Source organism: Osmerus eperlanus, chromosome 6 (assembly GCF_963692335.1).
Source record: "Osmerus eperlanus chromosome 6, fOsmEpe2.1, whole genome shotgun sequence".
NCBI classification, from domain to species: Eukaryota; Metazoa; Chordata; class Actinopteri; order Osmeriformes; family Osmeridae; genus Osmerus; species Osmerus eperlanus.
Window position 1 is genome coordinate 16,215,862 of NC_085023.1, and position 26,420 is coordinate 16,242,281.

At 45.8% G+C, this 26,420-nt stretch overlaps 1 protein-coding gene across 8 annotated transcripts; it reads left to right on the forward strand.

Annotated features, from left to right (window-relative positions):
* The first annotated feature begins 5,236 nt into the window (after positions 1 to 5,236).
* Positions 5,237 to 26,420, forward strand: LOC134022401 (kinase non-catalytic C-lobe domain-containing protein 1). Of its 8 annotated transcripts, none has more exons than XM_062463885.1 (30): positions 5,250 to 5,850; positions 7,281 to 7,479; positions 10,373 to 10,431; positions 11,702 to 11,848; positions 12,022 to 12,139; positions 12,232 to 12,998; positions 13,148 to 13,262; positions 13,465 to 13,536; positions 13,741 to 13,802; positions 13,971 to 14,129; positions 14,437 to 14,514; positions 14,604 to 14,685; positions 14,839 to 15,031; positions 15,176 to 15,921; positions 16,083 to 16,221; positions 17,806 to 18,101; positions 18,915 to 19,279; positions 20,338 to 20,431; positions 20,527 to 20,624; positions 20,930 to 21,114; positions 21,369 to 21,491; positions 21,645 to 21,792; positions 22,123 to 22,293; positions 22,422 to 22,637; positions 22,784 to 22,860; positions 22,947 to 23,100; positions 23,315 to 23,437; positions 23,652 to 23,711; positions 24,078 to 24,235; positions 24,929 to 26,420. In XM_062463885.1, the coding sequence occupies exons 1-30, from the start codon at positions 5,746 to 5,748 to the stop codon at positions 25,158 to 25,160; spliced, it is 5,541 nt and encodes a 1,846-aa protein (XP_062319869.1). In that variant the 5' UTR covers positions 5,250 to 5,745; the 3' UTR covers positions 25,161 to 26,420. The 8 variants fall into 8 exon arrangements, 6 of the variants coding, with proteins under 6 accessions (XP_062319869.1, XP_062319870.1, XP_062319872.1 ...); XM_062463886.1 differs by having other exon boundaries at positions 22,950 to 23,100; XM_062463888.1 differs by having other exon boundaries at positions 21,648 to 21,792.

The following is a 26,420-nucleotide window of genomic DNA, read 5'->3' on the forward strand; positions in this document are numbered from 1 at the left end:
GAGAGAGAGAGAGAGAGAGAGAGAGAGAGAGAGAGAGAGAGAGAGAGAAAAAGAAAGAAAGAAAGAAAGAAAGAAAGAAAGAGAAAGAGAGAGGATGTGAGGAGGGATGCAGAGAAACGTGTGTTCTGGGCAGGGTTGGCATTTGGAGGAACACAGGGTGCTTGTTAAAAGGGGCACTAGAGAGCAGAAAGGAAGGGAGGGAGGGTTGAGGTCGTAAAGGGAGGTACTATTGTGTACAATGTAATGACTTTGGTTTGGATGAAAATACAGAATGTGTATTCCAGTCCTCTGGCCTCAGCAGTTGAGTGTTGAGCCTGGTAAAGACCTGTGATGATGATGATGATGATGATGATGATGATGATGATGATGACAGCAACAAGCAAGAAACACCCCTTCTGGCTGTGTCATGAATGCTTTTGTGTGTTCCCAGACCAGCTTTAAACTGACAGATGTGTCCCCCTGGACCTATACAGCAGTCAGCAGGCCTGCAGGGCTTGGTGAGATGCTGGGCTGAAGAGGGAGATGCCAGACACACAGAAGGGTCTAGACATGGAAAAACACACATAGATACTTTTAGGGTTTTATGTCTTGTCATTGTTCTGTTTTTCCCTGGATATCTTCTGCTGCAGCTGTTTCCTCCCAGACAGTTTTCATGTTTCCCCTGAGAGGACCTTGAGAGCGATACTCCCTCTGAGAACACAGCGGTAATGAACGCAGCTCTGCTCGACCTATTTTACATTGCTGCTGCCGCTGCTGTTGTTGTGCCGGTCTTTCCTGCTGCTGTTTCCCCTGCAGTTTTCAACCGAAATTACAACTTGTAAAGCATTGAAAGAGAACGCCACTTTTGTCACTGGTTTCAAGGACAGACAGGTATCTCATTGAGTGTGTAGTTAATGCATTCCCTCCATTTATTTAGCTTCAAGCATTATGCCCACCTGCCACATTACTTTATTGCTTTGTGACTACTGCTGCCTACACAGAATTGCTATGGAAGCCATAGTCAATCTGCATGTGAGCAGCAATGCATTGAACCAAGACTGTCTGTCTCTGTAGAACCCCCACCACTTCCTGGTACTCGTCTCAGTTATTTATAGCTCAGTGCGGTGCCAGTTGTAGTGATGCAACATGTGGTACAACTGGAATACAGCAACAAATCCTGGGCTGGTTTTAATGTACAATCATAACCCTTGGATTACAGAAGGGTCTAAAGTGTCTGCTGCTTCTGTGACATGCTGTCTGTGGCTGCAGGCCAAGGGGGCGGCCAGGGCTGAACCCATGTGGCAGGGAGGGAGGGAGGGAGGGAGGGAGATTACACTTGTAGTGTGCCTGTTATTACTGTTAAGATCTCACAGAATGTCTGTAAATGCATGTCCACTCTCTCTATCTGTCTCTCTCTCTCTCTCTCTCTCTCTCTCTCTCTCTCTCTCTCTCTCTCTCTCTCTCTGTCTCTCTCTCTCTCTTACACACACACACACACACACAGAAATACGATATTTGCTCTCTGTCTCTCTCTCTCTCTCTCTCTCTCTCTCTCTCTCTCTCTCTCTCTCTGGTCTCTTATGAGTGGTTTTAAAGGTCATAAATGGGTCATGTCAAGTTTTAGGAGAAACCTACAAAATATATTTATTTATTTTCTCCATTTTTTATGACGTACTCTCAGCTTTAACAGAAAACTAAGATGTCCTTCTCAGTGACATCAAGCTCTCCAAATACAGCAGACAGAATTGAAACAGACAACAGCACTTAAGCATACTTAACCAATCGTGGTTTTGAATTCTTTGAAAAATCTGATGAAAAAAATGTCAACTACGCCTGACAAGTTGAATCTTAATGTTGTGCATTGCTGCACTCTGGTGGCAGATAAAGAGCAACAGTTCGTTTTGAAATTGTATGCCATTGGGTGCTTGATGATGCTTTCATGAATGCTTTCACGATGATGTTGAATCCTTTTATTTATGTGTATTTAAATGTTTCCCAGTATTTGTGGGTCACCTGGTCTGTTTGAATTTATTTTGTTACCGTTGGCAAGACAAAATAACTAAAATTATATTTAATCAACAACCTGCAACATACGTGGCAAAACTGTAAAAATGCTGGGATGTGTTGGGATAGTAAACTGAAAATTGGAATTAATTATCTCTATAAATTCAGGGTTTGTGTGGTGGCAAATGCAGTAGTTGCAAGACACATTAAATATGTGTTGGCTAAGCGGAGGAGAAACACTAGGGCAGTGCTCCAGCTATCTAAATCACCGTCTGCTTACGACCTGACAGCCCAATTTAATAGATTTTTATGAAGTGAAAGATTCGCTTGCTGAAGTAATTAGGTGTTCAGATGAAAGTGAAAAATGGGGCACCCTGCTGAACTCTAAACCCCCATCGCCCCATATGCACCCTCCCCCCACATGCACCCTCACAGATGCACCTCCCCCTTCTCTCTCTCTCTCTCTCTCTCTCTCTCTCTCTCTCTCTCTCTCTCTCTCTCTCTCTCTCCTTAGTAACCCATCCTCATTTCGTCACCTTTTGTTGCGACTCATTGCCCTATATTGTTTTGACTGGGTCTTGTCTGCGAGGCTTGTTCTCTGCCTGCGTACCCAATTTGCATTCTACCATGACATGAAAAATGTAAGAGGTCTCTGGAGATGAACAACTGCAAACACACACACACACACTATGTCTTTCTCTCTTTCACACACAAGTGTAAATACTCTCTCTCTCACACACACACACACACACACACTTCTTTTACATCAGTTGACCTGAGCAAGACTGATCAAACCATCTGCAGCTTTCAATATGGCTCATCAAATCATCTCTCTATAGTACTGGTTTGTGTTCACCTCCACTGTGTCCTGTGTTACACAGTAGGATTTACCCTAACTATGTAGAAATACAGATGAGATAGTTGCTGTTAAGTTGCAGTAGGATTGATATGATTAACACTGGGTAAAAGGAGCCTCATACAAACTTACAATTGAATTTACCTTTGAATGCCAACTCCAGAGGCCAGGAGTCCAAGATAACCAAGTCTGTAATTTTTGAGTAAGTTCAAACATGAAGTACTTGAAGTACAAAGGACACGTTCACTGTGTGTTTGTGTTTGTGTATGGCTGGTAGGTTTACATGTTTATGCATGTGTCTTTTCATTTGAGGGGTGTCGGTATGTGTGTGTGTTGTTGTACATCAGCTGTTTGTTTATCCTCTTGTCCACTGGGGACTAGAAAGACAGATTGCACTTTTAGCAATATGTTGTATTGTGAAAACAGATGCCTCTGTTAGGTTTGTGGAGATATATCTCTGTTCAGAGCTCTTGTTTAAACTCTGAGAACAAATGTTTAAGGAGAAGGAATAATGTTGCCTGTGGGCTCTGTGAGGAAGGCTTTATGGAGATTTGTGCTAAAGCTCTGATTTGAGGACATCTGCATAAATCCTGCCAAAGATTATATTTGCTGTACTATAATACAACAGAATTAGTCGTATAACACTGTTACATTCATCTTAAAGTGTGCTGTCTGTGCCAAACGCTTCCTCCTGGAAACAGTTTACACACAAAAGGTACTATATACCAAAAGTTCAGAATTGCAGCCTTTTCCGTTCAGACAGAACCACTTAGGGTTCCAAAGGGCAGAACTACAGATTTTGGAACATAAAGGTTTGTTTTCTAAAACTTATTTTCAGAATGTTCCTCCACCTTTAACGGTTCCATGTATAGTAGCACCCGCATCTTTGTTTTCATGTAGAAGACAATTGAGTCAGAAGAAGATGCTCATCTATACCAGCAGGCAGTGATCCAGCTCTCTCGGTTCCAGTGTGGGGCATTCTGGTGGGCCAGGCCTCTCTGACAGCTCTCACGAGGAGCTCTCGGAGCTCCTCGTCGGACGCATCTGCTGGGTGTCACAGTCCCCTGAAGGCAGATCGCTGTCAACATGCCTGAACGCCCTCATGCCACAGTTGTGTAACAATACAGTCCAGATGGCCCAGGTCAAGCAGAGCGGTACACACACAACACCCACCCACACACACACACACACAATGTCTCACTGTGTTTATGTGGGCAGGATGGGGGCGGGTGTGAGGTCATGTCTACACATGCCACTTAAACCATCTCTTTGTTGGCCTCACCCTCTCTTTCGTGTTTGGCATGGCAAAGGCTCATTGTTAAATCCTAAAGGTTAGCACGGTGTTGCCAAAATGTTATCAGATGACTCCAGCTGCCATTGTCCACCGACTCTGTGCCTGGTGCAGTCTCATCTGTGTACTGCAGAAGCCTTTCTCAAAGGGCAGGAGCTGAAGCGTTCCCTGGCTTTGTGACTAATTCTTATTAAGATGAATTACTCTGGGAATACAGTAGAAGTCTTAGTTCAGAACAAAGAGCTGCCAACTATGATAAAATGAACTACTTTTCTTGTTTAATGTGGCAGAGTCGTTTTAAGAATGCGTATCCCCCATTAATTGTTTGGCGGCTAACCTCATAAAAGTGTTGCCCAAATTTCTCAACATGTCCGATAGCCAACCAATCCAATAGTCTTTCCCCCCCGTCTGGCCAGACAGACCTCTCGATCACTGCTCAGTGCCACAGGGCACTGCCAACATAACAGCAATCTCATTCCCTGCCACCCCTGTCTAGGCAGGCGCCCAAAGTGCCTCGACATCAACATCGAAGGCATAAGCAGTATACATGTTAGCTAGGAGCACCCAGTAATGGCGTGCTCTTTTCAGTTTGCTGGGACCAGGGGTGTATAGAACGCTTCCCACAGAGGTAGGCTCAGTTAGTCTTCAAAGTCTGACCCATATTTTATTCAATAATATAAAGTGGGGATGGTGTGTAGCTTAATGCAAAGTGATGGGTGAGCCATGACAGACAGCACAAGAGAGACAGACTTGGCAGAGGTGATTGTGGACTAGAAAATAGAATACATTGTGTGTGTGAGAGACAATGACACAATAAAGCTGTAAAAGAGTAAATACATCTATACTCCAAAAGGCTCTTGAGGCTATGTAATATTATCTCTTGGCAAAATATATTCCAGTATCAGACTGACTCTATGGCACTAGTGAATTATTTCAAAGTTTAAGAAATAGCGGTAACATTTTACATTTGTATTTGCATCTATTCAATGGTGTGTTTAAAATAGTCCTTTGCAATCTATGTTCCATCCCGTTTTTTGCTATTAATGTCGCGATTCTATATGAGTAAAGTCGCCACATTCTTTGCAGCAGATGAACTCCTATGGGAGAAGTCAGCCCCCGTACATGAGTCACGAAACGTTCCAACAAATTGCTTTTGAAGGCGTTGAAGGAATCTGGAAGACCAAATCCAAAACACATTCTACAGCTACAGGGAGGAGGAAACTGCAGTTCAATATCGTTATGTTGATTGTTTCTGTGGTGGTGCGGCAGTCGTTGCCATGACAGCATATAGTTGGCAAACTCCTCTGTTACCATCGATTAGGATTGACAATTGACAATACACATTTACACGCATTGCTATGGTCAAATTGTCGATATCTTCGGTGTTTTGGACGAGACGAACCGCAGTGACTTTGTCTCGTGGAATGCCGCATAATGTTGTTAGTTGAGCAATGAACAACCTAAAAAGTAGTTCACAGCTTTCGCGTTTGGTGCACCTACTATCCTGATTCAATAGATGTTGGCAGGACACCACAGGAGAAAGCTGTTCAGTAATGCGGTATCATACTACGACTATACCTTCAAACGCTATGAGTCCTGAATCAAACTAATTAAAATGGGGACATCCGAAACTGATGCAGTATTCGCATATTCAGGTACAGAGGATGAAGAAGAAGAATATTATGAACAAGAACATCTACCTCCACTCCTTGAAGATGAGGTAAGATTGATTATTCTGTGTTTGTAAATTAGACGAATACACCAGAGAGATTTACTGCGGTATGCTGGTGTAGTCCCTAGTGTTGATCCCAAGGGTGTTTATAATTGTGAATTCGGCTAGTATTGTCAAGAATGCACTTGATGTTAATGTAGTCTCAATGGACATTGATTGATAATGCTTTTGACCCATTGATTTAATGCCGTCAACGCTGTCCCCAACTGTTTAACTCCCCTAATTGTTTGTGCAACTGTTTGCAGTAGGCTACTGTGATATTTATCAAACAGCAGGAGTGTCTAAATGGAGTGACCTGGTTTACTGATCTGTAGGCTACATTCTTAAACAGTACGCTAATAACATACTCTGTCTAATTTTGAAACGTTATTCTACAAAAGGGTTTAATAATAGGAAGTAGACTAGAAATAAAGTAATAAAACTAATAGCAGGGATATTGCCAACTCTCCACTTGTCAAATTGTCACTATCTAACTCCCCCAGCTGCCTAGCCACACAATCAGTTATTCACCACCCCCCTCGTTTTCTGAAACTCATTCATTCTTTTCCCTGGTCCCTCTGACAGTTGTCCTTTAGACCTCTACCAAGCTCCAGAGAGCATTGGTCTCATTAGAGCGCTGGGTTTGTGGGGAGAAACTTATGTAGGACGGCATATTTAACTTGAGGAGAGAGAGACTCCCCGTGTTTCTGTGCACTGTTCTCAAGGGAAACAGGCTATTTATGGGCTTGTGCTATTGCTGAAAGTGGCAGTTTTATGCCCTGTAATTGTGCTGTGTTCTACACGGCTGTGTATGTGCGCATGTATTAACTTTGGTCTGTAGGTGGTTCGATCCAAGTGAAACTAAGACAATCAGCCGTGACCAGTTAAAGAAGCTTTCCCAAACATCCCCCCTAAATCTTTCTAGAAAACACAAGACTATGATATTTTTAGGAGTATTTGAAGCAAACATCAAAGCGAATAAGATATTCAGTCATCAGGCCCAAAACCCAGCTTTGGTATAAAACTTTGAGGGCTTTTAGTCTTTTTCCAAATAATGGGGACCAGGCAATTTTCTGAATAATTTGAGAGAATAAGAAGACACTGTTCCGTCACGGTTTAGGCATGTAATGGAATTTCAGAGTATTGCGTATTACACAATGGACTCTCTATAATTCTCAGAGTACAAGAAAAGGCCTGCTTTTGTGCACTCGCACCAACCCAACAAACAATTCTATCCTCATTACATATGTATGATTCCCTAAATATTCACCATGCAGTCTTTCAGATAGCTCTTTAGACTCTCCATAACACAATTACTAAATGTAGCTATTTGGCAATGTAGCATTACATATGGAGTTGTGGGTGTGTGTAGGTGTTTTGATGCACGACCATGACATGTACAAATACTGTGTGTGTGTATGTGTGCGTTTATACCTTAGGAGAACGTGTCGCTGGCAGATATCCTCTCCTTGCGGGACAGTTGTCTCTGTGAGGAGGAGGTGTGGGCGGTGTGTGTGGAGTGTGTGTTGGCCCTGCAGAGCATCGGCCCTTCGTCTCTCTTTCACACCTTGTGTATAACACCCGACACGCTTGCCTTCAACGCCCATGGCAACGTGTGTTTCATGGAGCAGCTCAGCGGTAAGTCCACACACCTTGACGTGAACTCAGCACCCTCCGTCACTTCGGAGGTATTCAAACATAACTCACTGATACTGCTGTGGATTTTTCCTGTGAGGGTTAATGCTGTTCTAATATGTTGTGATGTTTAACATCTTGTGTTTGGTGTAAATTGTGGTATCTAGGCAGTTCACAACTGACACTGAATATGGCAGCCCCCAGTTCAAAAATCACAGGACTCATCAGGTCTCTTCCCCTCTTTCTCATTTTCTCTCTCTCTCTCTCTCTCTCTCTCTCTCTCTCTCTCTCTCTCTCTCTCTCTCTCTCTCTCTCTCTCTCTCTCTCTCTCTCTCTCTCTCTCTCTCTCTCTCTCTCTCTCTCTCTCTCTCTCTCTCTCTCTCTCTCTCTCTCTCTCTCTCTCTCTCTCTCTCTCTCTCTCTCTCTCTCTCTCTCTCTCTCTCTCTCTCTCTCTCTATATATATATTTTTTTTCTTTCTTTTTCGTCAGTCTCTCACTCTCTGGTCTTCTCTCACTGTCTGTCTACCTTTTTCTGCCACTTTTTAACTCTGTCTTCAAATTAAAAGTTTTGTAGCTAACTGTACTTTTTATTCCAATCAGACCTCTTCACATCAAAATCAAAGCTGCACCTTTCCCAGAGTTCTAGAGTCATCGGATAGCAAATTTGGCTGCATTTGCAAAGTCCTCATTTGAAACGCTGAGCTTCTGAGTGATTACATCTGAGAGCTTGTGCAGAGGTCTGCAGTCCTCCTCTCCTTGACAGGGAGAGAGAGAGAGTGGGACAGGAGGAGAGAACACAGGGGAGGTGAAGTCACATCCTCAATACTTTAGATGTACTCTGCTGCCTCGCCTTATCCCTTGGTCTGAGTGAAATATTCTTCTGGCCAAGACGATATCTATCTCTTTCTCTCTGTCTCTCCCTCTCTTGCTCTCTCTCTCTCTCTTTAATGCATCTTCTCTCTATCTCTCCCTCTTTTAGTCTCTCTCTTTAATGCATCTTCTCTATGTCTCTCCCTCTCTTACTCGCTCTCTTTAATGCATCTTCTCTCTGTCCTCCATTTTCCCTATTTATCTGTCTTGCTCACAAATACTGCATTCATTAGTCTCCCACTAAACAGGGTAACGTCCCTGCCTGTTACATAGGCAGATACAGACACGCAAACACACACCAACACACCCCCACACACAAACACACACCAACACATCCCCACACACAAACATACACAAACACACACCAACACACCCCCACACACAAACACACTATCCATGGATCCCCAATTTTCATCAGCTATTGATAAGCATTGATGAGCTGAATAGTGTCAGGGAGAGTTGTCAGGGGGACCGTTGTCCTGGTAACGGTTGCTCTGGCGGTCAGCTGTTCATTAGTGTATCTGATTCACTCTGGGTGCACAAGGCTGCCATAAACACTGAATACATATCTGCTCCTACACTCTTTACTCACAAGTAAAGTTTTCCTGTAGCTGATGAACATGGATTTGGGTTGTGTTGTTTTTATAACATGCTGTCATTAGGACGTACACAATTAATTTAAACGATGTTGTTGGTAAATTGATGTTGGTTGTTGCAGTCACTGTTCCTTGGCCATTGATAGTCTATCCTTGTAGTCGTCAGTCCTTCTCTGCTCTCCAGGGCTCTGCTGTCTTCTCTTGGCCCATGGGGCTCTCATGGAGGATGTTTAACTGGGTGTGTTCCTCTCATCTGAGCAACGTCATAGACTTTGGCTGGTGTGGGTGTCAAAGTGACCTTGAGGGGAAGTTGGTGATGAGAACTAGCTTGAGCAAGCACCACAAATGTGCCACGCACAGGATGTCTATTATGATGCAGGTTGTCATGAAAGGGATGGCTCTAGGTAGCTTACTCATCATGGCCAGATTCTAACATCTGTCTACTCCATATGCTGGAGTATGGTGTACAAGCAAGCCATTTACTAACCCATAATAAAACATGGTGTGAATATCAAGATAAGCCCCAACATTCATTTGTCAGCATAGTGTCCAGATGCTGTATGTTGTAGTATTACTTTTATTACAACCAATCCCCTCCTGCAATACGACCCTTCTTTCACTCTCTTTGCCCTGTGTTCTCTTTACATCCCCTCGTGCCTCCTCTCCCCCTCCCTCCCCCCCCATCCGTCTGTGTGGGCCCAGTAGAACTCCCCTCTCCTTGACCGTTCCAACCTTCCAACCGAAGGTGTCTCAGCCCGTCCTTGAACCTACCTGGAACAGGACATCATAACTCCTACAAGACAGCCCCAAATCTGTCCTGACCCACTTCCACCCCCCACCGCCACTCTCACCCTACAACCACAACTCACAGCTCCAACTGGGGATACAGGCAGAGTGGAGCAGGGCGGGTGGGGTGGGGCTGTGTGCTCCCTGCTGTACCCAGAAGAGACGCTGGCCTAGTTAAGACGGAGGTTGGCGCAGAGCGTCTGGGCTCTGATCTGTAGATAACGTTGCCCTTATCAGTTAGGGATTAGCGGTGAGATTACAGGCATGAGTGACAGCATGCAGATGACTTGGGGACTGTGGATGAGCTAGGTTATGGCGTGTTGGAGTAATTGCTCCAATTTGTGTCATTTGGGGTGCTTAGTTGACGCTGTTCGATGCCAGAGACTATCCAATTTGATTCCCTTTTGTGTGTTGATGCATAAATGCATATTTATACATAAATTAACTTGAAACCAAATACAAACACTGGATGTTCCGCTTTACTGTTCTGTCTATGTTATTGTGCACACCTCTTAGTCTAAAGTTGGATATGAAGGTATTTTAAGTTGTAGTGCACTAATCTGGTACTGTATGTAATAGTGTTTACCATATGTTGTTAGAGTTTAGGTTACTACAATTTGTATTGTTGTATGATGGCTGTGCAGATGATCCTGAGGGCTCCTTTATACCTCCTGAGTTTGACAAGACTGGTTGTACGTTTGAGGTGAGTGAACACATCATGTGGATCCCTCATTGTCGTCAAATACAATCTGTCTCTCTGTCTCTCTCTGTCTGTCTGTCTGTCTGTCCCTCTGTATGTCCGTCCCTCTGTCTGTCCCTCTGTCTGTCCGTCCCTCTGTCTGTCCCTCTGTCTGTCCGTCCCTCTGTCTGTCCCTCTGTCTGTCCCTCTGTCTGTCCCTCTGTCTGTCCCTCTGTCTGTCTGTCTGTCTGTCTCTCTGTCCCTCTGTCTGTCCCTCTGTCTGTCCCTCTGTCTGTCCCTCTGTCTGTCCGTCCCTCTGTCTGTCCCTCTGTCTGTCCGTCCCTCTGTCTGTCTCTCTGTCTGTCCCTCTGTCTGTCCCTCTGTCTGTCCCTCTGTCTGTCTCTCTCTTTCGCTCTTTCACTCTCCGTCCGTCTCTCCCTACCTTTCTCTCTCTTGACATGTTTACTTGAGGCACAATCTAAGTTTGTCAGAAAGGAGGACTTCAGTCAGCTATTTTGGACTCACACTTTCAGATCTGTTTCAGATCTCTCTCCACCGCATAAATACCATATTGTTTTCAGCAAACATAATGTCTATGATAGTGCCTCAAAAACACCTGCCTAAGATTCTGTGGGGAGTCGAATAGCCAACTTTAATTGCTACTGACAGACCCATTTTTTCCAAATGAAAGCCCTGGGTATGCGCAACATATGATAATACTGCAGTTCACTGAGGTGAGAAGCTTTTCATCTTTCTCTCTCTAAACGCCTATAAAGACATTACGGAATTTCCATATGGCTTTTTTATGGTGGCCCATTAGTTGGTCCCCTCTGACTCTTGGTATCACAGCAAACCGTGCAGTGATGGAGGGATGATGATTCATCAGTTAGATGAGGCTGCCAGGCGTGTATATGGCCTGCCAGTTATGATGGATCAGAGGGCGGGAGTGTGAGAGAGGAGGAGGTCTGCCCTGGCCTTGGCCAGACTGACCTGCCCTAGCTTTATTGACTTTGTAATGGCTCTGAGGAATAGCTCTCTAAACCAACACTAGTGCCAAGTAAGCTCCACATTAAACAATATGCCACATATATGAGGAACGAGTTCTATGGGGTTTGTCTGAGGCTGCGATGTTAGTAGCTCATGACGGTCGACGACTACAAAAGTGATTTAAGACGCTAACGTGAGCTGAGTGTTTACACTAGACACCGTCCTTGCTTTAGTTTCTCTAAAATACAGTTCTGTTGCTGTTTGGGTTCACCGTGAGGTCGACTGTGCTGCCTCTTCTCTGCTCCAGGGACACGTGTTCTCTCTGGGCTCCACCCTCTCCGCGGCGCTGGACTTTGTGATCGAGCCCGAGCTGGAGGCGGAGCCGGGGGAAGAGACTCAGAGACTGCTGGACCAGATGCAGGAGGAGAGGCCAGAGGACAGGCCACGTCCACAGGTCATCAAACACATCTGTAAAGCGTCTGTGTGCTTCACAGTCAGACAGAAACACGTGTCTCTATAGCGGCACTGTATGGATGAGCAGTGGTACTGCAATTCGTTATTCGCGAACGCACACCGACACGCATTCAGAGCATTGATTATGGGAATAAACTGTGTTTGTTCCCACAGGACATACTCTCCCTGGCCGAATCCAAACTAGCTCACACCTCCTCTGCAGCCGTGTGCAGAAAGCTCTCCTCCATCGGACGGAGAGTTCTTTCCATAGAATCGGTCTCCACTTTCCAAGGTCGCCACACGTTGTGTATTCATTGTATGCATTGGTTCCTACTGTGGTCCTCTGTGTGTGTGTGGAACCACAAGGTCTGCGTTTCTCCACAGATGGCCCTGAGAGCTCCTGGGAAGCCAGGTGGCAGCAGCCAAAGAGCAGCCGGCAGCTCCACAGGACCAGCTCAGATGACAGCACCCAGGACGCTGACCCACATCCCCCAGCTGAGAGGCCGGAGTCGAACGGCCTTTCCAGGAGGAGCGTCTGTGAGGCCTGGGACGTCTCCCTCTGGGCCGAGGTGATGGGGGAGGGAGACGGGGAAGGGGAGGCCCAAGACGAGGACATCTTCGGAGCCCAGTCAGACTGCCGGTCCCAGAACAGCTCCCCGGTGCGGCGGAGAGCGCAGGATCGATCCGGTAGGGTGAGGGGAGCCCTCAACCGCTCCTGCTCCGTCCCGGACTCCAACAACCCCCCCTCCCTGCCCCCAACCCCCCACGGGGACATCAGCGTGCCCGTGTGTGACCTGACAGAGATAGGGGCTGAGGGGCACGTCCTGTCCCACAGACCAGTGTGGAGTAGCAGGCTCCACAGAGGAGAGCAGGGGAAGAGCCCGTCGGAGTGTTCTGAGTCGCGTGGGATCTCCGTCGGGGACAGTGGGACGCGCGAGGTCACCCGAGACCAGCCTGTCTGTCGAGGTGCATCAGAGTCGGATGCTAGTCACAGTAGAGCTCAGGACAGAACGTCCTCCTGCTCCAGTCAGGACCTGGAGGCATCGCTCGACTCGACCAGCGACGAGACTCCAGCGCCCAACCACCTCTACACTCCTAATAACCACATGACCAAAAGCATGCTGTGCCTCAATGAAGAATCTCAGGACGAGGTGATGAGACAAGATATGGCTTTGGTGTTGTGCCGTCATTTCAGATCCAGACATATCTTCATGTATGGTGTTGAGCTGTTTCACGGTGTACTCCTGGTTTCTATCATAATGTGTGTGTGTGTGTGTGTGTGCGTGTGTGTCCTACGCAGTGGATCTCTCTAAGGGAGCTGCTCACACAGTGTGGGCGGAGGCTGTCTGTTAACGAGCTGTGGGCTCTGTGTCACACCTGCCTGTCTACACTCCAGACCTACATCGACTATCCAGGTCAGTCCAGTTCTCTCTCCTTCCTTCTGGGAGGCTGCACTGACCCCCCCTACGTTCACCTGCTCCTGTCTCTGACAAACCAGAGTGAGCGAATAACCTTCAAGCCGACGGTATTGATTCAAATGCTGTGAGTGTTGACGTGCATTTGATAGATCCCATTGCGTTGATCTTTGTGATTCACTTTGTCTTGGCTCTTCTAAAGCCTTCCTATGCCTGGAGACCGTCTATGTGGGCTGCGAGGGAGAAATGCTGTTCCTGAAATCAAGAAACACAGGTAATGTGTTTTTTATATACACACACATACAGTCAGAAGTCCTGTGGAATGATATGGTTATTTCAGCCTCGTTTCTTATTCTTTCAGTTCTCTTTATTGACATCTCTTCATTGATGTAGCGTCATTACTTATCGAGCAACGATTTTGAAGCAATACTTCTGTGAAAAGAGCCTTCCATAATTCAGTCTTGTTGTTCTGTCCCAGGATCTTGTGATGCCTTTTTTCTGGCCCCTGAGTTTCAGGAGCATGGGATTGTAACTGAAAAGGTTTGGTTCAACTTCTGACTTCAATGTTCTCAGAAAAGTTTCAACACACAGTTGAAGTTACATAATTGTTCCCCTCTCCCTCTCTTGGCTTTCTCTTTCTTTCTCTGTCCCTCTCTCACTCTGTTCTGTCTTTCAACATGTCTCTCTTGTCGTGTCTGTCTGTCTTAGGCCTGTGTGTATGGAGTGGCTGCAATACTCTGGGCCACCGCCAAGTTCAGCCTGACACCCAATCAGAAGCTGGCCATGCCCCGCAAACTGAAGAGGTTACTCCTGGAGATGGCCAAGAGAACCCCGATAGAAAGGCCTTCCATTGTAATGGCTAAAAAGGTGCAAACTGTTGACTGAGCTTCTTACAGCACTCAGATACTTAATAAGCTCATCCACATCCATGACTTTATTACATTTGAATGATCACAATGCTCTTAATTATGTTTCGTTATCTGAAAATGTTATTTTACTTTTACTTTACAGGTGATTTGTAATGAAACGACTTGGCCCTCGCATTACGCTATAATTACATTTGAATGGACAGTGCGCCATACAATAAGTGAAGTGTTGTCAAGATTGACCCGTGTGAGTAACAATTCAAGTTCTGATGGGATTCTGATGATTGTTTGTGTGCCTGCTGTTCCAGAGCTGCAGGGACTACCTGTTCCGCCAGGGGACCAGCGCAGAGAGTGTCTGGAAGAAGCTCATCAGCAGAGTGCATCAGGTACAGCTCTGTTTCCTGAAAACACCTGTCACACATATGTTAACATACTTAATACATTCTGTTAGTTTAAAACCAAATCTTCTTTTTAGCCACACTCGAGGACCGTAGATAGAGAGGACCGTTATGGGATGGATAGTGAAAGAAGTGAGGAGCCAACACATATCAAGAGTGGTAGGATCGTTTGATTAAATTGCAAACATTTCTTTTTCTCTTGAAGAAAAATACAACAGAAACAGTAGCAGCTAGTGTGGCATGTACTGGAAACGTCACACTATGAAACGCTACCCAGGACATTGTAACTGGCCTTGTTGTAACTGTGTGTAGGATTTGTGCCCACGGCCACTGAGAGCCGATTGGCTCCTGTGCCTGGCCCTCTTCCCCATAGCTATCCAATCAGCAGGAGCTTGCAGCTCCCGGAGGCTTTCACTTCCTCTGCCACACACTTCACCCCCATCATCCTGACCCAAGAGCGAGACCCAGACGAGGAGAGTCCTCCACCTGCTTCTGACAGTCAGGGGTAATGGGCCGTCCTTTAGTCTCCTTTAGCATGATGGACTTGGCAAACGGGAGATGGTCGGACATGACAAACCTACGACCACACCATTGACACCATTTAATTACCTCAATGGCAGATTGTGAAGCATTTACGTTTGTGTTGCAGAACTGTGGATGAATTCACAAGAGGCAGTCACAGTCAACACGCACAAGACAAGGACCAAGATCCCACCCCACGCCGTGAAGCCCCGCCCCTAACCCAGGAAGACAGATACCTGCAGTCAGACAGGCAGGGAGGAAGCCTTGTCGATCAAAGAGCCACACGACACTCCTCCTCCACGGCCTCCAGTGCCAATACACTGGTCAGCTCTCCATCACTGACTGCCTCTGAATTTTCCAATCAGGAAGCAAGAATCCCTCCTCTTCTAAACTCATCCTGCTCCCATCTCACTGGCTGTGGTGTTTTTAATAACTTCCTCCTTCGTCAGGACCTCCAGACGGGGAGTCTCACCTTGGTGCCTGTTCACATATCTGCTCCAGATGCGACCACTGAGTTGGAAGTCATCCTTCCATTTTCATCCCACTCCCTCCAAGGCCAACCCCTTCTTCCAGGAGAGCTTGGAAGTGACTTTGTGGGTCTAACAATGACCTCTAGAGACCAGCCGACTCTTTGCCAGGAGTCCGGAGCCCCCCAGCCCTACCCTGACCCAAGGCCCATCACCTGCAGCCCTCCCTCGGACCCCACCGAGCCCATGTCGGAGTCCTCCAGTGGGGAGACATGCTCCAGGGCAGAGGGGGAGTCACTCTCCTCACCCCAGATCCATCCTGCCCTACAGGAGGTCATCGCCCTGCTCAGGGGAGAGTTTGCCTTCGATGGCTATCTAGAGAATGGAGAGGAGGACCTGGCTATGGGTGAGGATCCAGTTGGATTTACGTATCATTTGGCATACGTTTTCACAGAGAGGTTGTTCTTGTAAGATAGGGGATTGAGCCATTGCATAGTTTGATGACCAAACCAACAGTGTTTCAACTTGACACATTTTCATTGACGTTCTTCTTTACCCCCATGCCAGGAGAGTACATCTTTTCCCTGAAGGACCTACAGTACCACACGTTTGCCAATGTCGTGAAGGAGAAGTTTAGAGATCTGTACTGGGAGGAGGACTTACTGGGAGTGCTCTACTGTCTGGTTAACTACAACCTATCGTCACTGTGAGTAGGAAAGAGGATGACTTTCCTGCTACATATCTCTGTCACCGATGCTAACTCACGTCAATGAGATAGAAAACCCTTTCTGTTTTAACCCAACTCCCTAAAGTAGGCTGGGATATGTGTGTTATCAGATGGATTTCTCTCAATCTTCTGTTTACACAGACATGAGTCAGGCTTGGATGCTCTCTGTAGAGTAGAGAGAGAAGCCCAAATTTGGCAGTGCTTGTGCTTAGAATTTTAATGTTTTACATGCAAGTCCTCAACAAAACACTTTGGATGCTTCAATCTTCTTCTTCTTCTCCTCTACCCACCCTCTGCGCACACACACACTAATGAAACGCACACCAGAATAACGCTTTCCAGTTATAATCAGCATTCACACACGATGTACTTCAGGCACACACTTCCATTCACTCAGCTTTCCAGCAAGAAAGGTCCCTATGGTAACAGCTCGCCCAGTGTGTTTGTTTTTCCTGTAGTAGATTGGCTGAAGATATTAAAGAACCTCTTGTCATCCTCCTGCAGTGTCATTGAGAGAGCCGTGAGGAGCATTGACGATCCATAAGTGTAAATGAATGACCGTGGGAGGGGGAATGAGGGTAATATGGCTGTCTTTCCTTCAAGGCACGTATCCCTTCAACCACATACGGACCAGGGAGGCGAAGTGGCCGGTGAAGGGAAGTGGGGGGGGGGGGGGGGGGGGTTACTCAGACACCTTTTCATCACTGTTTTGCCAGGCTGTGCTGCCTGAGGGCAGTGTGTGGAGAAAGCCTTTAATCTTCTCTGGTGGTGAGACATCACAGCCCAGAGCACACACACACTTGAGAGGGGCAGGACTCTGTCCTCTCTCCTCTCTCCTGGAGGAGGCTGGCTCTGCTCCTCTCAGTCTTTCGCTGTTAGGGGGACTGGAGACACCAGAAGCACTCTGCTCAATCTGGACACAAACGGATCTGTCTCGACGCCCGCCCGTTTGATCACGACAACCCCAGCGTTCAGGAAGTCGAATCTTCAGCTTAGGATCGATTGGTTTGTTTTGAATGGTTTATAAGATGCTCTGTTCTACTTTGGTCCATGTATGTCATTCCGTCTATGCTGTCCTAATGGACACTAGGAAATGTTAAGGACTGTACTCAGTACAGTCTAAGTTCATATTGTGTGTTGTTGGAGGAGTGGATGGTTGCAAATAGGTGTCAACATTTTTATTTTTAGGTTTGAGAACAGGTAATTCCCTTTTTTGCTGCTTTAATATTGACTCATCTTCCCATTCCTTTTCTCTGTCAGATGTGTTTCTGTTTTCTTTTTGGAGAAGCTATGTTTTCCCATTTTCCAGTGAACTTGAACTTAAACTGTGAAGAGTTATGTTCTTTATTAGAAGTGCATTTGTTCCCGTTCTGGCTCAATGGTTTATCTGTGTTTATGTCTGTGCCCGTTCTGTGTCTGGCCATGACTGTCGTGCGATCTCTCATCTTCGTCTCTCTCTCTTTTCATTTCTTCCTGTAATTCTCGCTCTCTCGCTCTCTAACCCTTTCTTTTCTCTATTTTTCTCTCTCTCCTCCTCTCTCCCCCCTGATGTGCCCCATGCAGCGTCTCTAATGAACAGCCTCCATCAAAGCCTCGTCAAAGGGCAGCCATCCCGCCCCTGAGAGGGAGGAGAGAGGGGAAGGAACCGCTCCCACTTCGTCCACTCGACCTGAACGCCAACGTGAACCTCCGTGACCCGGGACGTCCAGAGGTGTGGGAGAGAACTGCCATCGAGCAGGAGGCCGGACTCAGGGACACCCAAACGGAATCACACCGAGATACTGAAGGCAGAACTGTCCACGCCGGAAAAGGATCCCAACAGGTTATACCAGTGGAGTGTCTACACCATGGCTGTCAAGGTAGGGCTCGGAGTGGAACTGACACACTTTAAACATCATGGTCACTGTGTCTGCAGTCATTTGGTCAGACCAATAATGTGGTGTGTGTTGTTTCGGAAATATCTAATTCAATGGCGATTCAAAGCTGTGGTGTTGGTACTGATTTGGCTGTGACTGTCAGTTGGATCCGATTGTAAGAGGGGTGATTGGCTGCTGGATGAAGTTGTTAGGAGTGAGGCTTATTGAGGAAGGCCCAACTCAAGCTGAGACAGTGCTCTTCTTGGCTGCTAGGGGTTGTTGTGGAAACACACACTTACACTGAGTTCACTTCCTGTTCCTGTACACACTCATGTCCACACTTTTCATGACACACACACATCCAAAGACACTGATAAAGGATTGTGCACAGTCTCTCATACAGACCTGTGCAAGTACAGACACACACACACACACACACACACACACACACACACTGCTACTTAAACACACAAGACATGCTGTCCTCTAGGTTGTGACAGAACATTGGATTTTCAAAGTTCCACCAAAAATAACCTGCCTTCAGTGGTGGTGAATGCCTGTTATGCAGAATCTAACAACATAACAAGGTTAGCCTCTCACTGTGAGCCAACAAACAACTTTAACAGACTTGATAGTGAAATCTGCTCAGCCTAGAGAGTCTTCTCCACCAAACCCTGCTGGGTGTCTCTCTCAAGCTCTCTCACACAGATTCACTCACGCAGGCACAGAGACACAGACACACTGACATTTCTGGGGCTTTTCGTCATTTGCCTGATCCATCCCTCTTCCCTCCCTCTCTCTGCTCCCTCTCCACAGGTCTGGGTGTGAAGGCTGCAGAGGACTCGGCTGCGGGGGCCATGGAGAGCGGGGATCATCCAGTGGGGGGCGACGATGAAAGCCCCTCTGAAGCCAGCTCTCCCTGGGGGAGAGAGGAGGTCCCAAGAGGGGGTCACCAGGGCCAGACCAGCCCTGACTGCTCAGAGGACATGGAGGATACAGACTCTCTGGTGTCTGAGCGCTTGCTCTCTCCCAGCTCTGGAGCTGAGGAACAGGGTCTTAGCCCTCGCCCGTCTTGGGCCCTGGCGTTCCACGGGGAAGACTGCTTCAGCCAGGAGGTGGTCAACTACACCCTGAACCTGGGACAGCACGCCGAATCTCCTTGTCTGGAGCAGAAAACACAGGTGGGTGACCTGGGAGAAGAGGTTGGGCATCAAATAGAATAGAACAGCTGTGAATCATGGCCGAACTCGGTTCTTGAGCTTGTCCAAATATCACTTTTGAAAGGTACGTCGAGTAATGTACTGTGTGTTTTTAAAGCATTACTTTTAGCAATTGTTTTATCAGTCAAGTGGTAAAAATAGGTTTGTGATTAGATAAACCAAAGAGCAAAGCGGGGTGAATTACATAAAGAATTAGCAATTCAATAGCGTCCGCATCCTCATTACCGTAATTTAATTTAGTGTTCTCTGTAGCCAGTGTTCCCTATTCACTCAACACTTTTGGTATGAACACTTTCTAATTTGAACAAGATCGAATTTGGTTGTTGGATATTGCATTTCAGTTATTTAACATAATGTATTCAGTCACCTTTGACAAAGTTAAACAGTAAAAAGTTATTTGAGGTAATGCAATTGTCTTGTATCTAGAAAAACATGCAGGATCATAGGCAATCATTTGCATATTATAAATAACTTATTTTGTATGTAATTTTTTAATTAAGATACTATTTTTTTGGGTTTTGTTTTGTTTACCCGCAACATGTACAATACAATACATCTATGAGATTATCTAATTAAGGTGGCAAAATCTTTTTTTATATAATCATTTTAACAAGGGCTAGGTCAAGCTTTTGGATGAAAAGGAAGAGAGGGATTAGGATAACTGGCTCATTATTTTAGTCAAACTTGCATTGTAGATGAACATGATCAATCCTCTCTATTTGGTGGTGAGAGTATTATCATTTGTAATAGAATTCTAATGACTCGGCTTTGTCTGTTAGTGGGCTTTGAAATCAGTGCTGCTGTTCTACAACCTGAGTAGTCCAACAGGACCACTCTCAGGTTTTAAAGGACGAGAGGTTTCTATTGGAGTAGATCAGGTCTCTCTCACTTCAAAAGATCTATTGATTTCGGTTTCCATGGTGAAGGATTCAAGGGAACAGCCACTGGATGTGCTCATGGGCTGTGTTTTATGTGTGCCTGTCATGGCTTTGTATTGAGTGAATGTTTTTATCATATAGGAGCTTCAACAGCAGCTGATAATAGAGACTAGGAATCTGAAAAAGACCAGAACTTTCTACCAAAGGCTGCTCCATCAGGAGAGGAAAAACAGAGGTACCTTTTATTGAGCCCCTAGACATCCCTTGCTCTCTAGAATGAGATGCTAGTTAGAGATTCAGGTATGACCTAATGAGTATTCACTTCTACAGGTTCTGAGACCAAGCTCATGCTGTCTAAATTAAAGGGCCAACTTGAGGAGCTCAAAACCAAAGTGGAGTTTCTGGATTCAGTGAAGAAATATCTTGAGGTAAAGAAATTGACCTGACACCCACTTACTAGTAATTATTGAAATCAAAATATCCTAATTCAGTTGGCTGAGCGGTTAGGGAATCGGGCTTGTAATCAGAAGGTTGCCATTTCGATTCCCGGCCGTGTCAAAAGGCGTTGTGTCCTTGGGCAAGGCACTTCACCCTACTTGCCTCGGGGGGAAAATGTCCCTGTACTAACTGTAAGTCGCTCTGGATAAGAGCGTCTGCTAAATGACTAAATGTAAATGTAATTCAAATTATTCAATGTTATTGAGACCCAGACTGTGATTGTCTGGGTGGCCAGGTGTTGAGTATCGATCGGTGGGGTGTAGAGGCATCCCTGCTCCCCTCCCTGGCTGCACGTGGTCCTGGCTCTCTGGAGCTCCAGGCCTTTGAGGACCCTACGGTGCTCAGCTTTGGGACTGGCAGAGGGAAGACCACCTTGCAGGCTGGATCCCCCTTTGGCCTCATGGCCTACTTGTATGCTAGGTAGGACTCACATTATATTACACATAAATCATGTACAGTGGGCCTCCAGGATTAGCATGGTTCCTTACTCATGTACTCCCCCTGGTGGGCTTGGTGACTAACTGCTCATTAGACTGTATATCTGATATGAATTCCAGAACCTGGATGGAATTTATCACCACGTTTGATCTCAATGTCGCATCTAAGATTAATGAATCAACTGGTTCCCACAGAAAACTAGACATAGTAAACAATGTTCCCTTCCTTTCTGTTAGAAATGCACCTTTGGAGGGCTATATCCAGCAGTTCCTGTACACTTATCGTTATTTCTGCACTCCAAAGGAGTTCCTACAGTTCCTGATGGATAACTTCAGCAGAGCGGCAGGGTACAGCTATATGTAATTACAGTAGCTACTGTGATAGTGCTCATTAAAACTCTGAGAACACAATTGAATCTTAGGAGATTCTTTTTTGTGTTGGTGATTTTTAGGTATTTGTGTACATATGTCTGTGCACACACATTTGTATGTCTGTGTGTGCCTGTTCCCTAGAAGTGATTCAGACATAGAAGGGGACAGTGCTAAGGTGTACCATCGCAGCCTGGACCTGTTGGAGGCTTGGCTGGCTGACTGTAGGCTGGTGGACTTCAGCCCGGAGTCCAGTCTACACAACACCCTGGAAAACTTCCTCACCTCCAAGGTAGCTAAACAACTGACTGTTCACACACAATTAGTTTGAAGTTAATTTTTCAACTCATTATTGGATCTCCAAACTAGCAATCGGTCGGGGATGTTGAGCATCTCTGTGAATCTTTTTTTTTTTTCTTTTTTTTTCAGTGAACATCCATTTCAACTTTGCTTTCATTTCTGTATAGTGACTTCCTTTCACACAAACCCTGTTTGAACTGTCATATTGACCAGCCAAAACAGTCTTGGTACGGTCTGCATTTTCAAACTTGCGGCCATAATGTCACATCATATGCTACGTCGCACAATATGTGATGTATTTTGTTCATGTGTTTTTGTCCAGGTGTCTCCTGTGGACAGCAGGGGGGAGAGCCTTCTAGCCACACTCCAGCGTTCTCCTAAGAAGAGGTGGAGCCAGGGATCCAGCAGCCCTATCAGCATGCAGGAGGAGGAGGACTTGCAATCTGTCCACTCCTTGTATAGAAAGAACTCCATTGAGGACCCTGGGAGGAAGGTCAGGCCAACTCATGTTCATTCAATACACAGCTTTCAATCATCCACCAGTGCACAACCAATTAAAATGTATATAGATTTCCATTGATGCTGACATCTCAGGAAAAAGGTGTCTGTGCGTGTGTGTAGGGCTTCCAGTGGAGGTTCTCCAGAGTGGTGGAGCCCCAGGCATCCCTGCCCAAGGAGAAGGCGTACTCCATAGCGGCAGCCCTGCCGCGGCCCTGCTACAGCTCCCTGATGGAGGACCTGTCCAGCGTCTGCCTTCGCAGCGAGGAGCGCCAGCCCTTCAGCCAGAACGAGCACAGCGCTCAGCACATAGCACAGCAGCTCACCATGTTGCAGCAGGTGCCGACACGCACACACACACACACACACACATCTGCAAACACACACGTGAACACATACTTCTTAATTTCGCTCACAAACAAATACTCATTCTTTCAACACGAGGGAGAGACAAATAGGTCACTGATATCACGTTCCTAATACAGGAGATGTTCCGAGGCTGTCACCCAGTTCACTTCCTGAATTCTCGAGCACAGGGAGTGAGAGATAAGGCGACTTGCAAGTGAGTATCCCACCCCTTAATCTCTCAGGGTTGTCTGTAAGTGACTCCTTTGTTATTTTAATGTTCTTCACTCTCATATCCACCAGAAGTGTGTCCCACCATCTCCCTCCAGCAGAGGGCAGCAGTCTCTTTGTGTGTGACGGGCCAACTCAGGACAGCCCCCTCCAGCAGCTGCTTAGATATGCTGACAGTTTCACCAACTGGGTCTCAGCTGAGATTGTCATATGTGACTCTGTGAAGGTGAGATATATCCCTCTTGTCAGCCCTGCATTCATATTCAACCTTCTGCTGCCTGACTTAGCAAATGCAAAGACTGGGGTTTGCCCCATCCTCATTCCCCTTTCCTAAACCTGTACCCACCCCCCCTCCTTTTCTCACCATTGTCTCACTGGTACATACATTAGCTTTTCAAAGGAATGATAGAAGTTTATCATGTTGCTATTTTTTATTGCAGACGCAAGCAGCTTTGCTGACTAAGTTTCTGTTAACTGCTAAACACTGCTATGAGTCCAGAGACTTTTCTACGACCATGCAGATCCTTGGAGGGCTAGAGAATGTGATTGTACGGCAGTTACCGGTGGGTTTGATGTCAAATAAACAGAATCAATTCTATTAAAATACAACTGTATCTTGGCATCAAGAAACACATTAAGAAGAGTTAAGAAAACTGCCATTTGGATCCCCCTGGTGTGTCTCAAAAGACAGATTGCCCGTGCACTTTATTTACTGTTGTCTTGAATTGAATGTTCTACTTCTTGCTTACTAAATAAACCTGTCTTTCTTGCCTACAGGCTTGGAAACATCTGTCTGCTAAAGTGTGTGAGATTCTAGAGGAGCTACGTGCTGTGCAGGTGTGGTTGTGGTTTAGTGTTTGTTTGTGTCATTTTGTTTCTGTGTGTTCATGAACAATCTGGTGTTTTTATTTCTCTGCCTCGCTTCATGCTGTTCATATGTTGAGGCCTGTGCTGCAAGGCAAATCAGTGGAAAAAACAAGTATATTTTAGCATGTGTAAAATGCTGTGATTCATTTACAGCTGCCCGGGTTTTTATTGTGTTGCTTTCAAAAAGACAAATTTGAGGTTCTTTGAAAACAAAATGAACTTTCTAGCATAAAATAACACACGCTTACTAACTCTCTGTCTTTCCTCAAACGTAGAACTTTTTACTGTGAGGTAATGTGACAGGAAAACTTGTAAACATCCAATCCCCCCCCACAGGTCTTTCTGAAGAGTGACAACCTGTGTCTGATGGGTGGAGATCAGGGAAGGAGGAGACCCACCCTCCCCTCCGCCCACATCCTGGCTATGCACCTTCAGCAGCTGGAGATCGGGGCCTTCACCCTGACCAGCGGGGCCTACAAATGGCCCAAGCTCAGGTGAAATGACCCACACTATAACTGCATTGGTCACCACAGTAAAACTCATCGACAGGTTCAGAAGTAATCAAATAAGTAGTCAAATACAAATCCATCACCCCCCTTTCCCAAGCCCGACATAGATATTAACTTTGTCCTGACGTAAGAAAGTCGGCCAAGTTGTCACCAAACTCAGCTGGCACTAGTTTCTCCATGTCCTTCTCCTCCCACTTCAATATGGCGGCCAGATGCTAGGGTCAGCACGAGTCACGGTAGACGGTAATGACACAGCTGCCTGATCCACCGTCGTCGTGTAGGATTTGGGTTCTTCTTGCCGTTGCCATAGTCTGGCCAGATGGCATTTGGAGAAGGGCATGTGATTGGTGGAGATGAGGCTGGACAGGTGGTGAGACACGCATGGTTGTAGCCAGATGCTGGGGTCAGGAGGGTTGGCAGGCAGAGGCAGAGACACAGCTGGTGGAGCTGGACCCAGGGTTACCCCTCCCCTCTCAAATTCAGGTCACTCACATACTGGATGCTGAACATACTCAGGTACATCATGCTAGCCATATTACAGTGCTCCAGCTCCCTGGAAACAAGCTTGTTTTTCTCCCTTCATCCTCTCTCTCTCTCTCTCTCTCTCTCTTTCTCTCTCTCTCCTTCTTCCCTGTTCCCCTCCCCCATCCTTCCTCTCTTCCGTCCATGGTCACACAGGACCATAGCGAAGGTAGTGAGCCAGGTGCATGCGTTCCAGGACAGCGTGTTCTCCTACAGTGCTGACCCAGACCTCCAGGCTTACCTGAGGCTGCGCATTGCCCACCTCAGCACCTGTGACGTCCACTTGCTGGCCGCAGACAACGACGCCAACTTCCACCAGCTCCACGCCGAGAGACACACACGCCTCATCCAGGACACGCTGAGGAGAGTGAAGGCAACCTTCCAGTGACTTCCAGACAGGAATACTGGAGCCTCTTTATCCCCTTGGCAACAAATAGTTCCAAAAGAATGTGTGGAAGGATATCTTTTTGTGATATTGTTTTGGTTGATTATTTGTTCTATTGCATATCTCATATCATTCATATCATTGTTTTTTTGTCACATGCCTCTCCACAGGAGCATGTCCTGGTTGAGTTGAAAATCACTCGTAACCTTCTAAAGGGAGCATTCATGCGCAATACCTGCATTTGAACCATAACCTGAATAGAGAATGCGAAGCTACGTCATGCTGCATTGCATGCAGCCACCATCTTGTGAGGCTCGTGCTAACCCTATCCCTAGGAAAAGAAAAAGAAAGTGGGCCCTACTGGGACAAGCTGAATGCCAATGGCAAGCAATTATATTTGGAAACATTTAACACCATTAACAACAATGGTTTAATGCAGCAGGAATCACCTACCATTGTAATATTTTCCCAAATCTAAAAGAATATCAAAACCCAGCCGTAAACACACTAGCAGAAAAGAAGCTTGACCCCTCATAATATGGTGTCGACACTAAACACAGTTTTAAACACAGCGTGATGTCAGCTTGTATCACCTGACATTTTTATTGAAATCCCTTTTTAGATGAGAAATGAATGTACTAAAAATGATCTTTACTTTGGATAATTCTTGACGTCAAGACCAACGTAGTTTGATTTATCTCTCAAAGACCCTTAATTTCTTGCTAGTCAGACATCAATTAGCACCACCTAAATGACAGCAAATGTAAAATGTTGATAATAGTAATAAGCTGTATGGGTTGGACAGATGTCAACATGGAAGTAATGGTTGCACTAACCATTACAGTTTAATTAAGGTTGACTATTGCTTACAGCAATACAAACAGTTTATCTAGTTTCAGTAGCCTATTGCTCTCAGAAAATGCTGTTATCTTTCATACTGTTTAAGTACATCTTGCAAAATGAAAATAATTAGTGTGAACATCAAACAACTAAAATAGATTCAATTTATTGTGATTTCAATCATGTGAATAGCTAACATGTATTAGAACAAAAAGATCAACAACAATATATCAATGATCCTAGGCTTACATGTTCACATCAAGCTTTAGCAAACTCAGTTTGTGTTGTCACTTTTTCTTATCTTCTTTGTTCATGAATATAGTGTAGATACTATAGTCCATAAACAAAGCCAGATGCGCCATTGATCATGCTCAAAAGCTGTGGCAGGTCACTTTGAATAAAGTGAGCTTTTAATATACTTCA

Bases quoted from the DNA above. Each gene is read 5' to 3' on its own strand.
- LOC134022401 (XM_062463885.1), top strand. From the start codon at position 5,746: ATGGGGACATCCGAAACTGATGCAGTATTCGCATATTCAGGTACAGAG. The intron at 18,102-18,914 runs GTAGGGCTCGGA...CCCTCTCCACAG, and splicing joins TCTACACCATGGCTGTCAAG to GTCTGGGTGTGAAGGCTGCA. The intron at 22,861-22,946 runs GTGAGTATCCCA...CATATCCACCAG, and splicing joins AGAGATAAGGCGACTTGCAA to AAGTGTGTCCCACCATCTCC.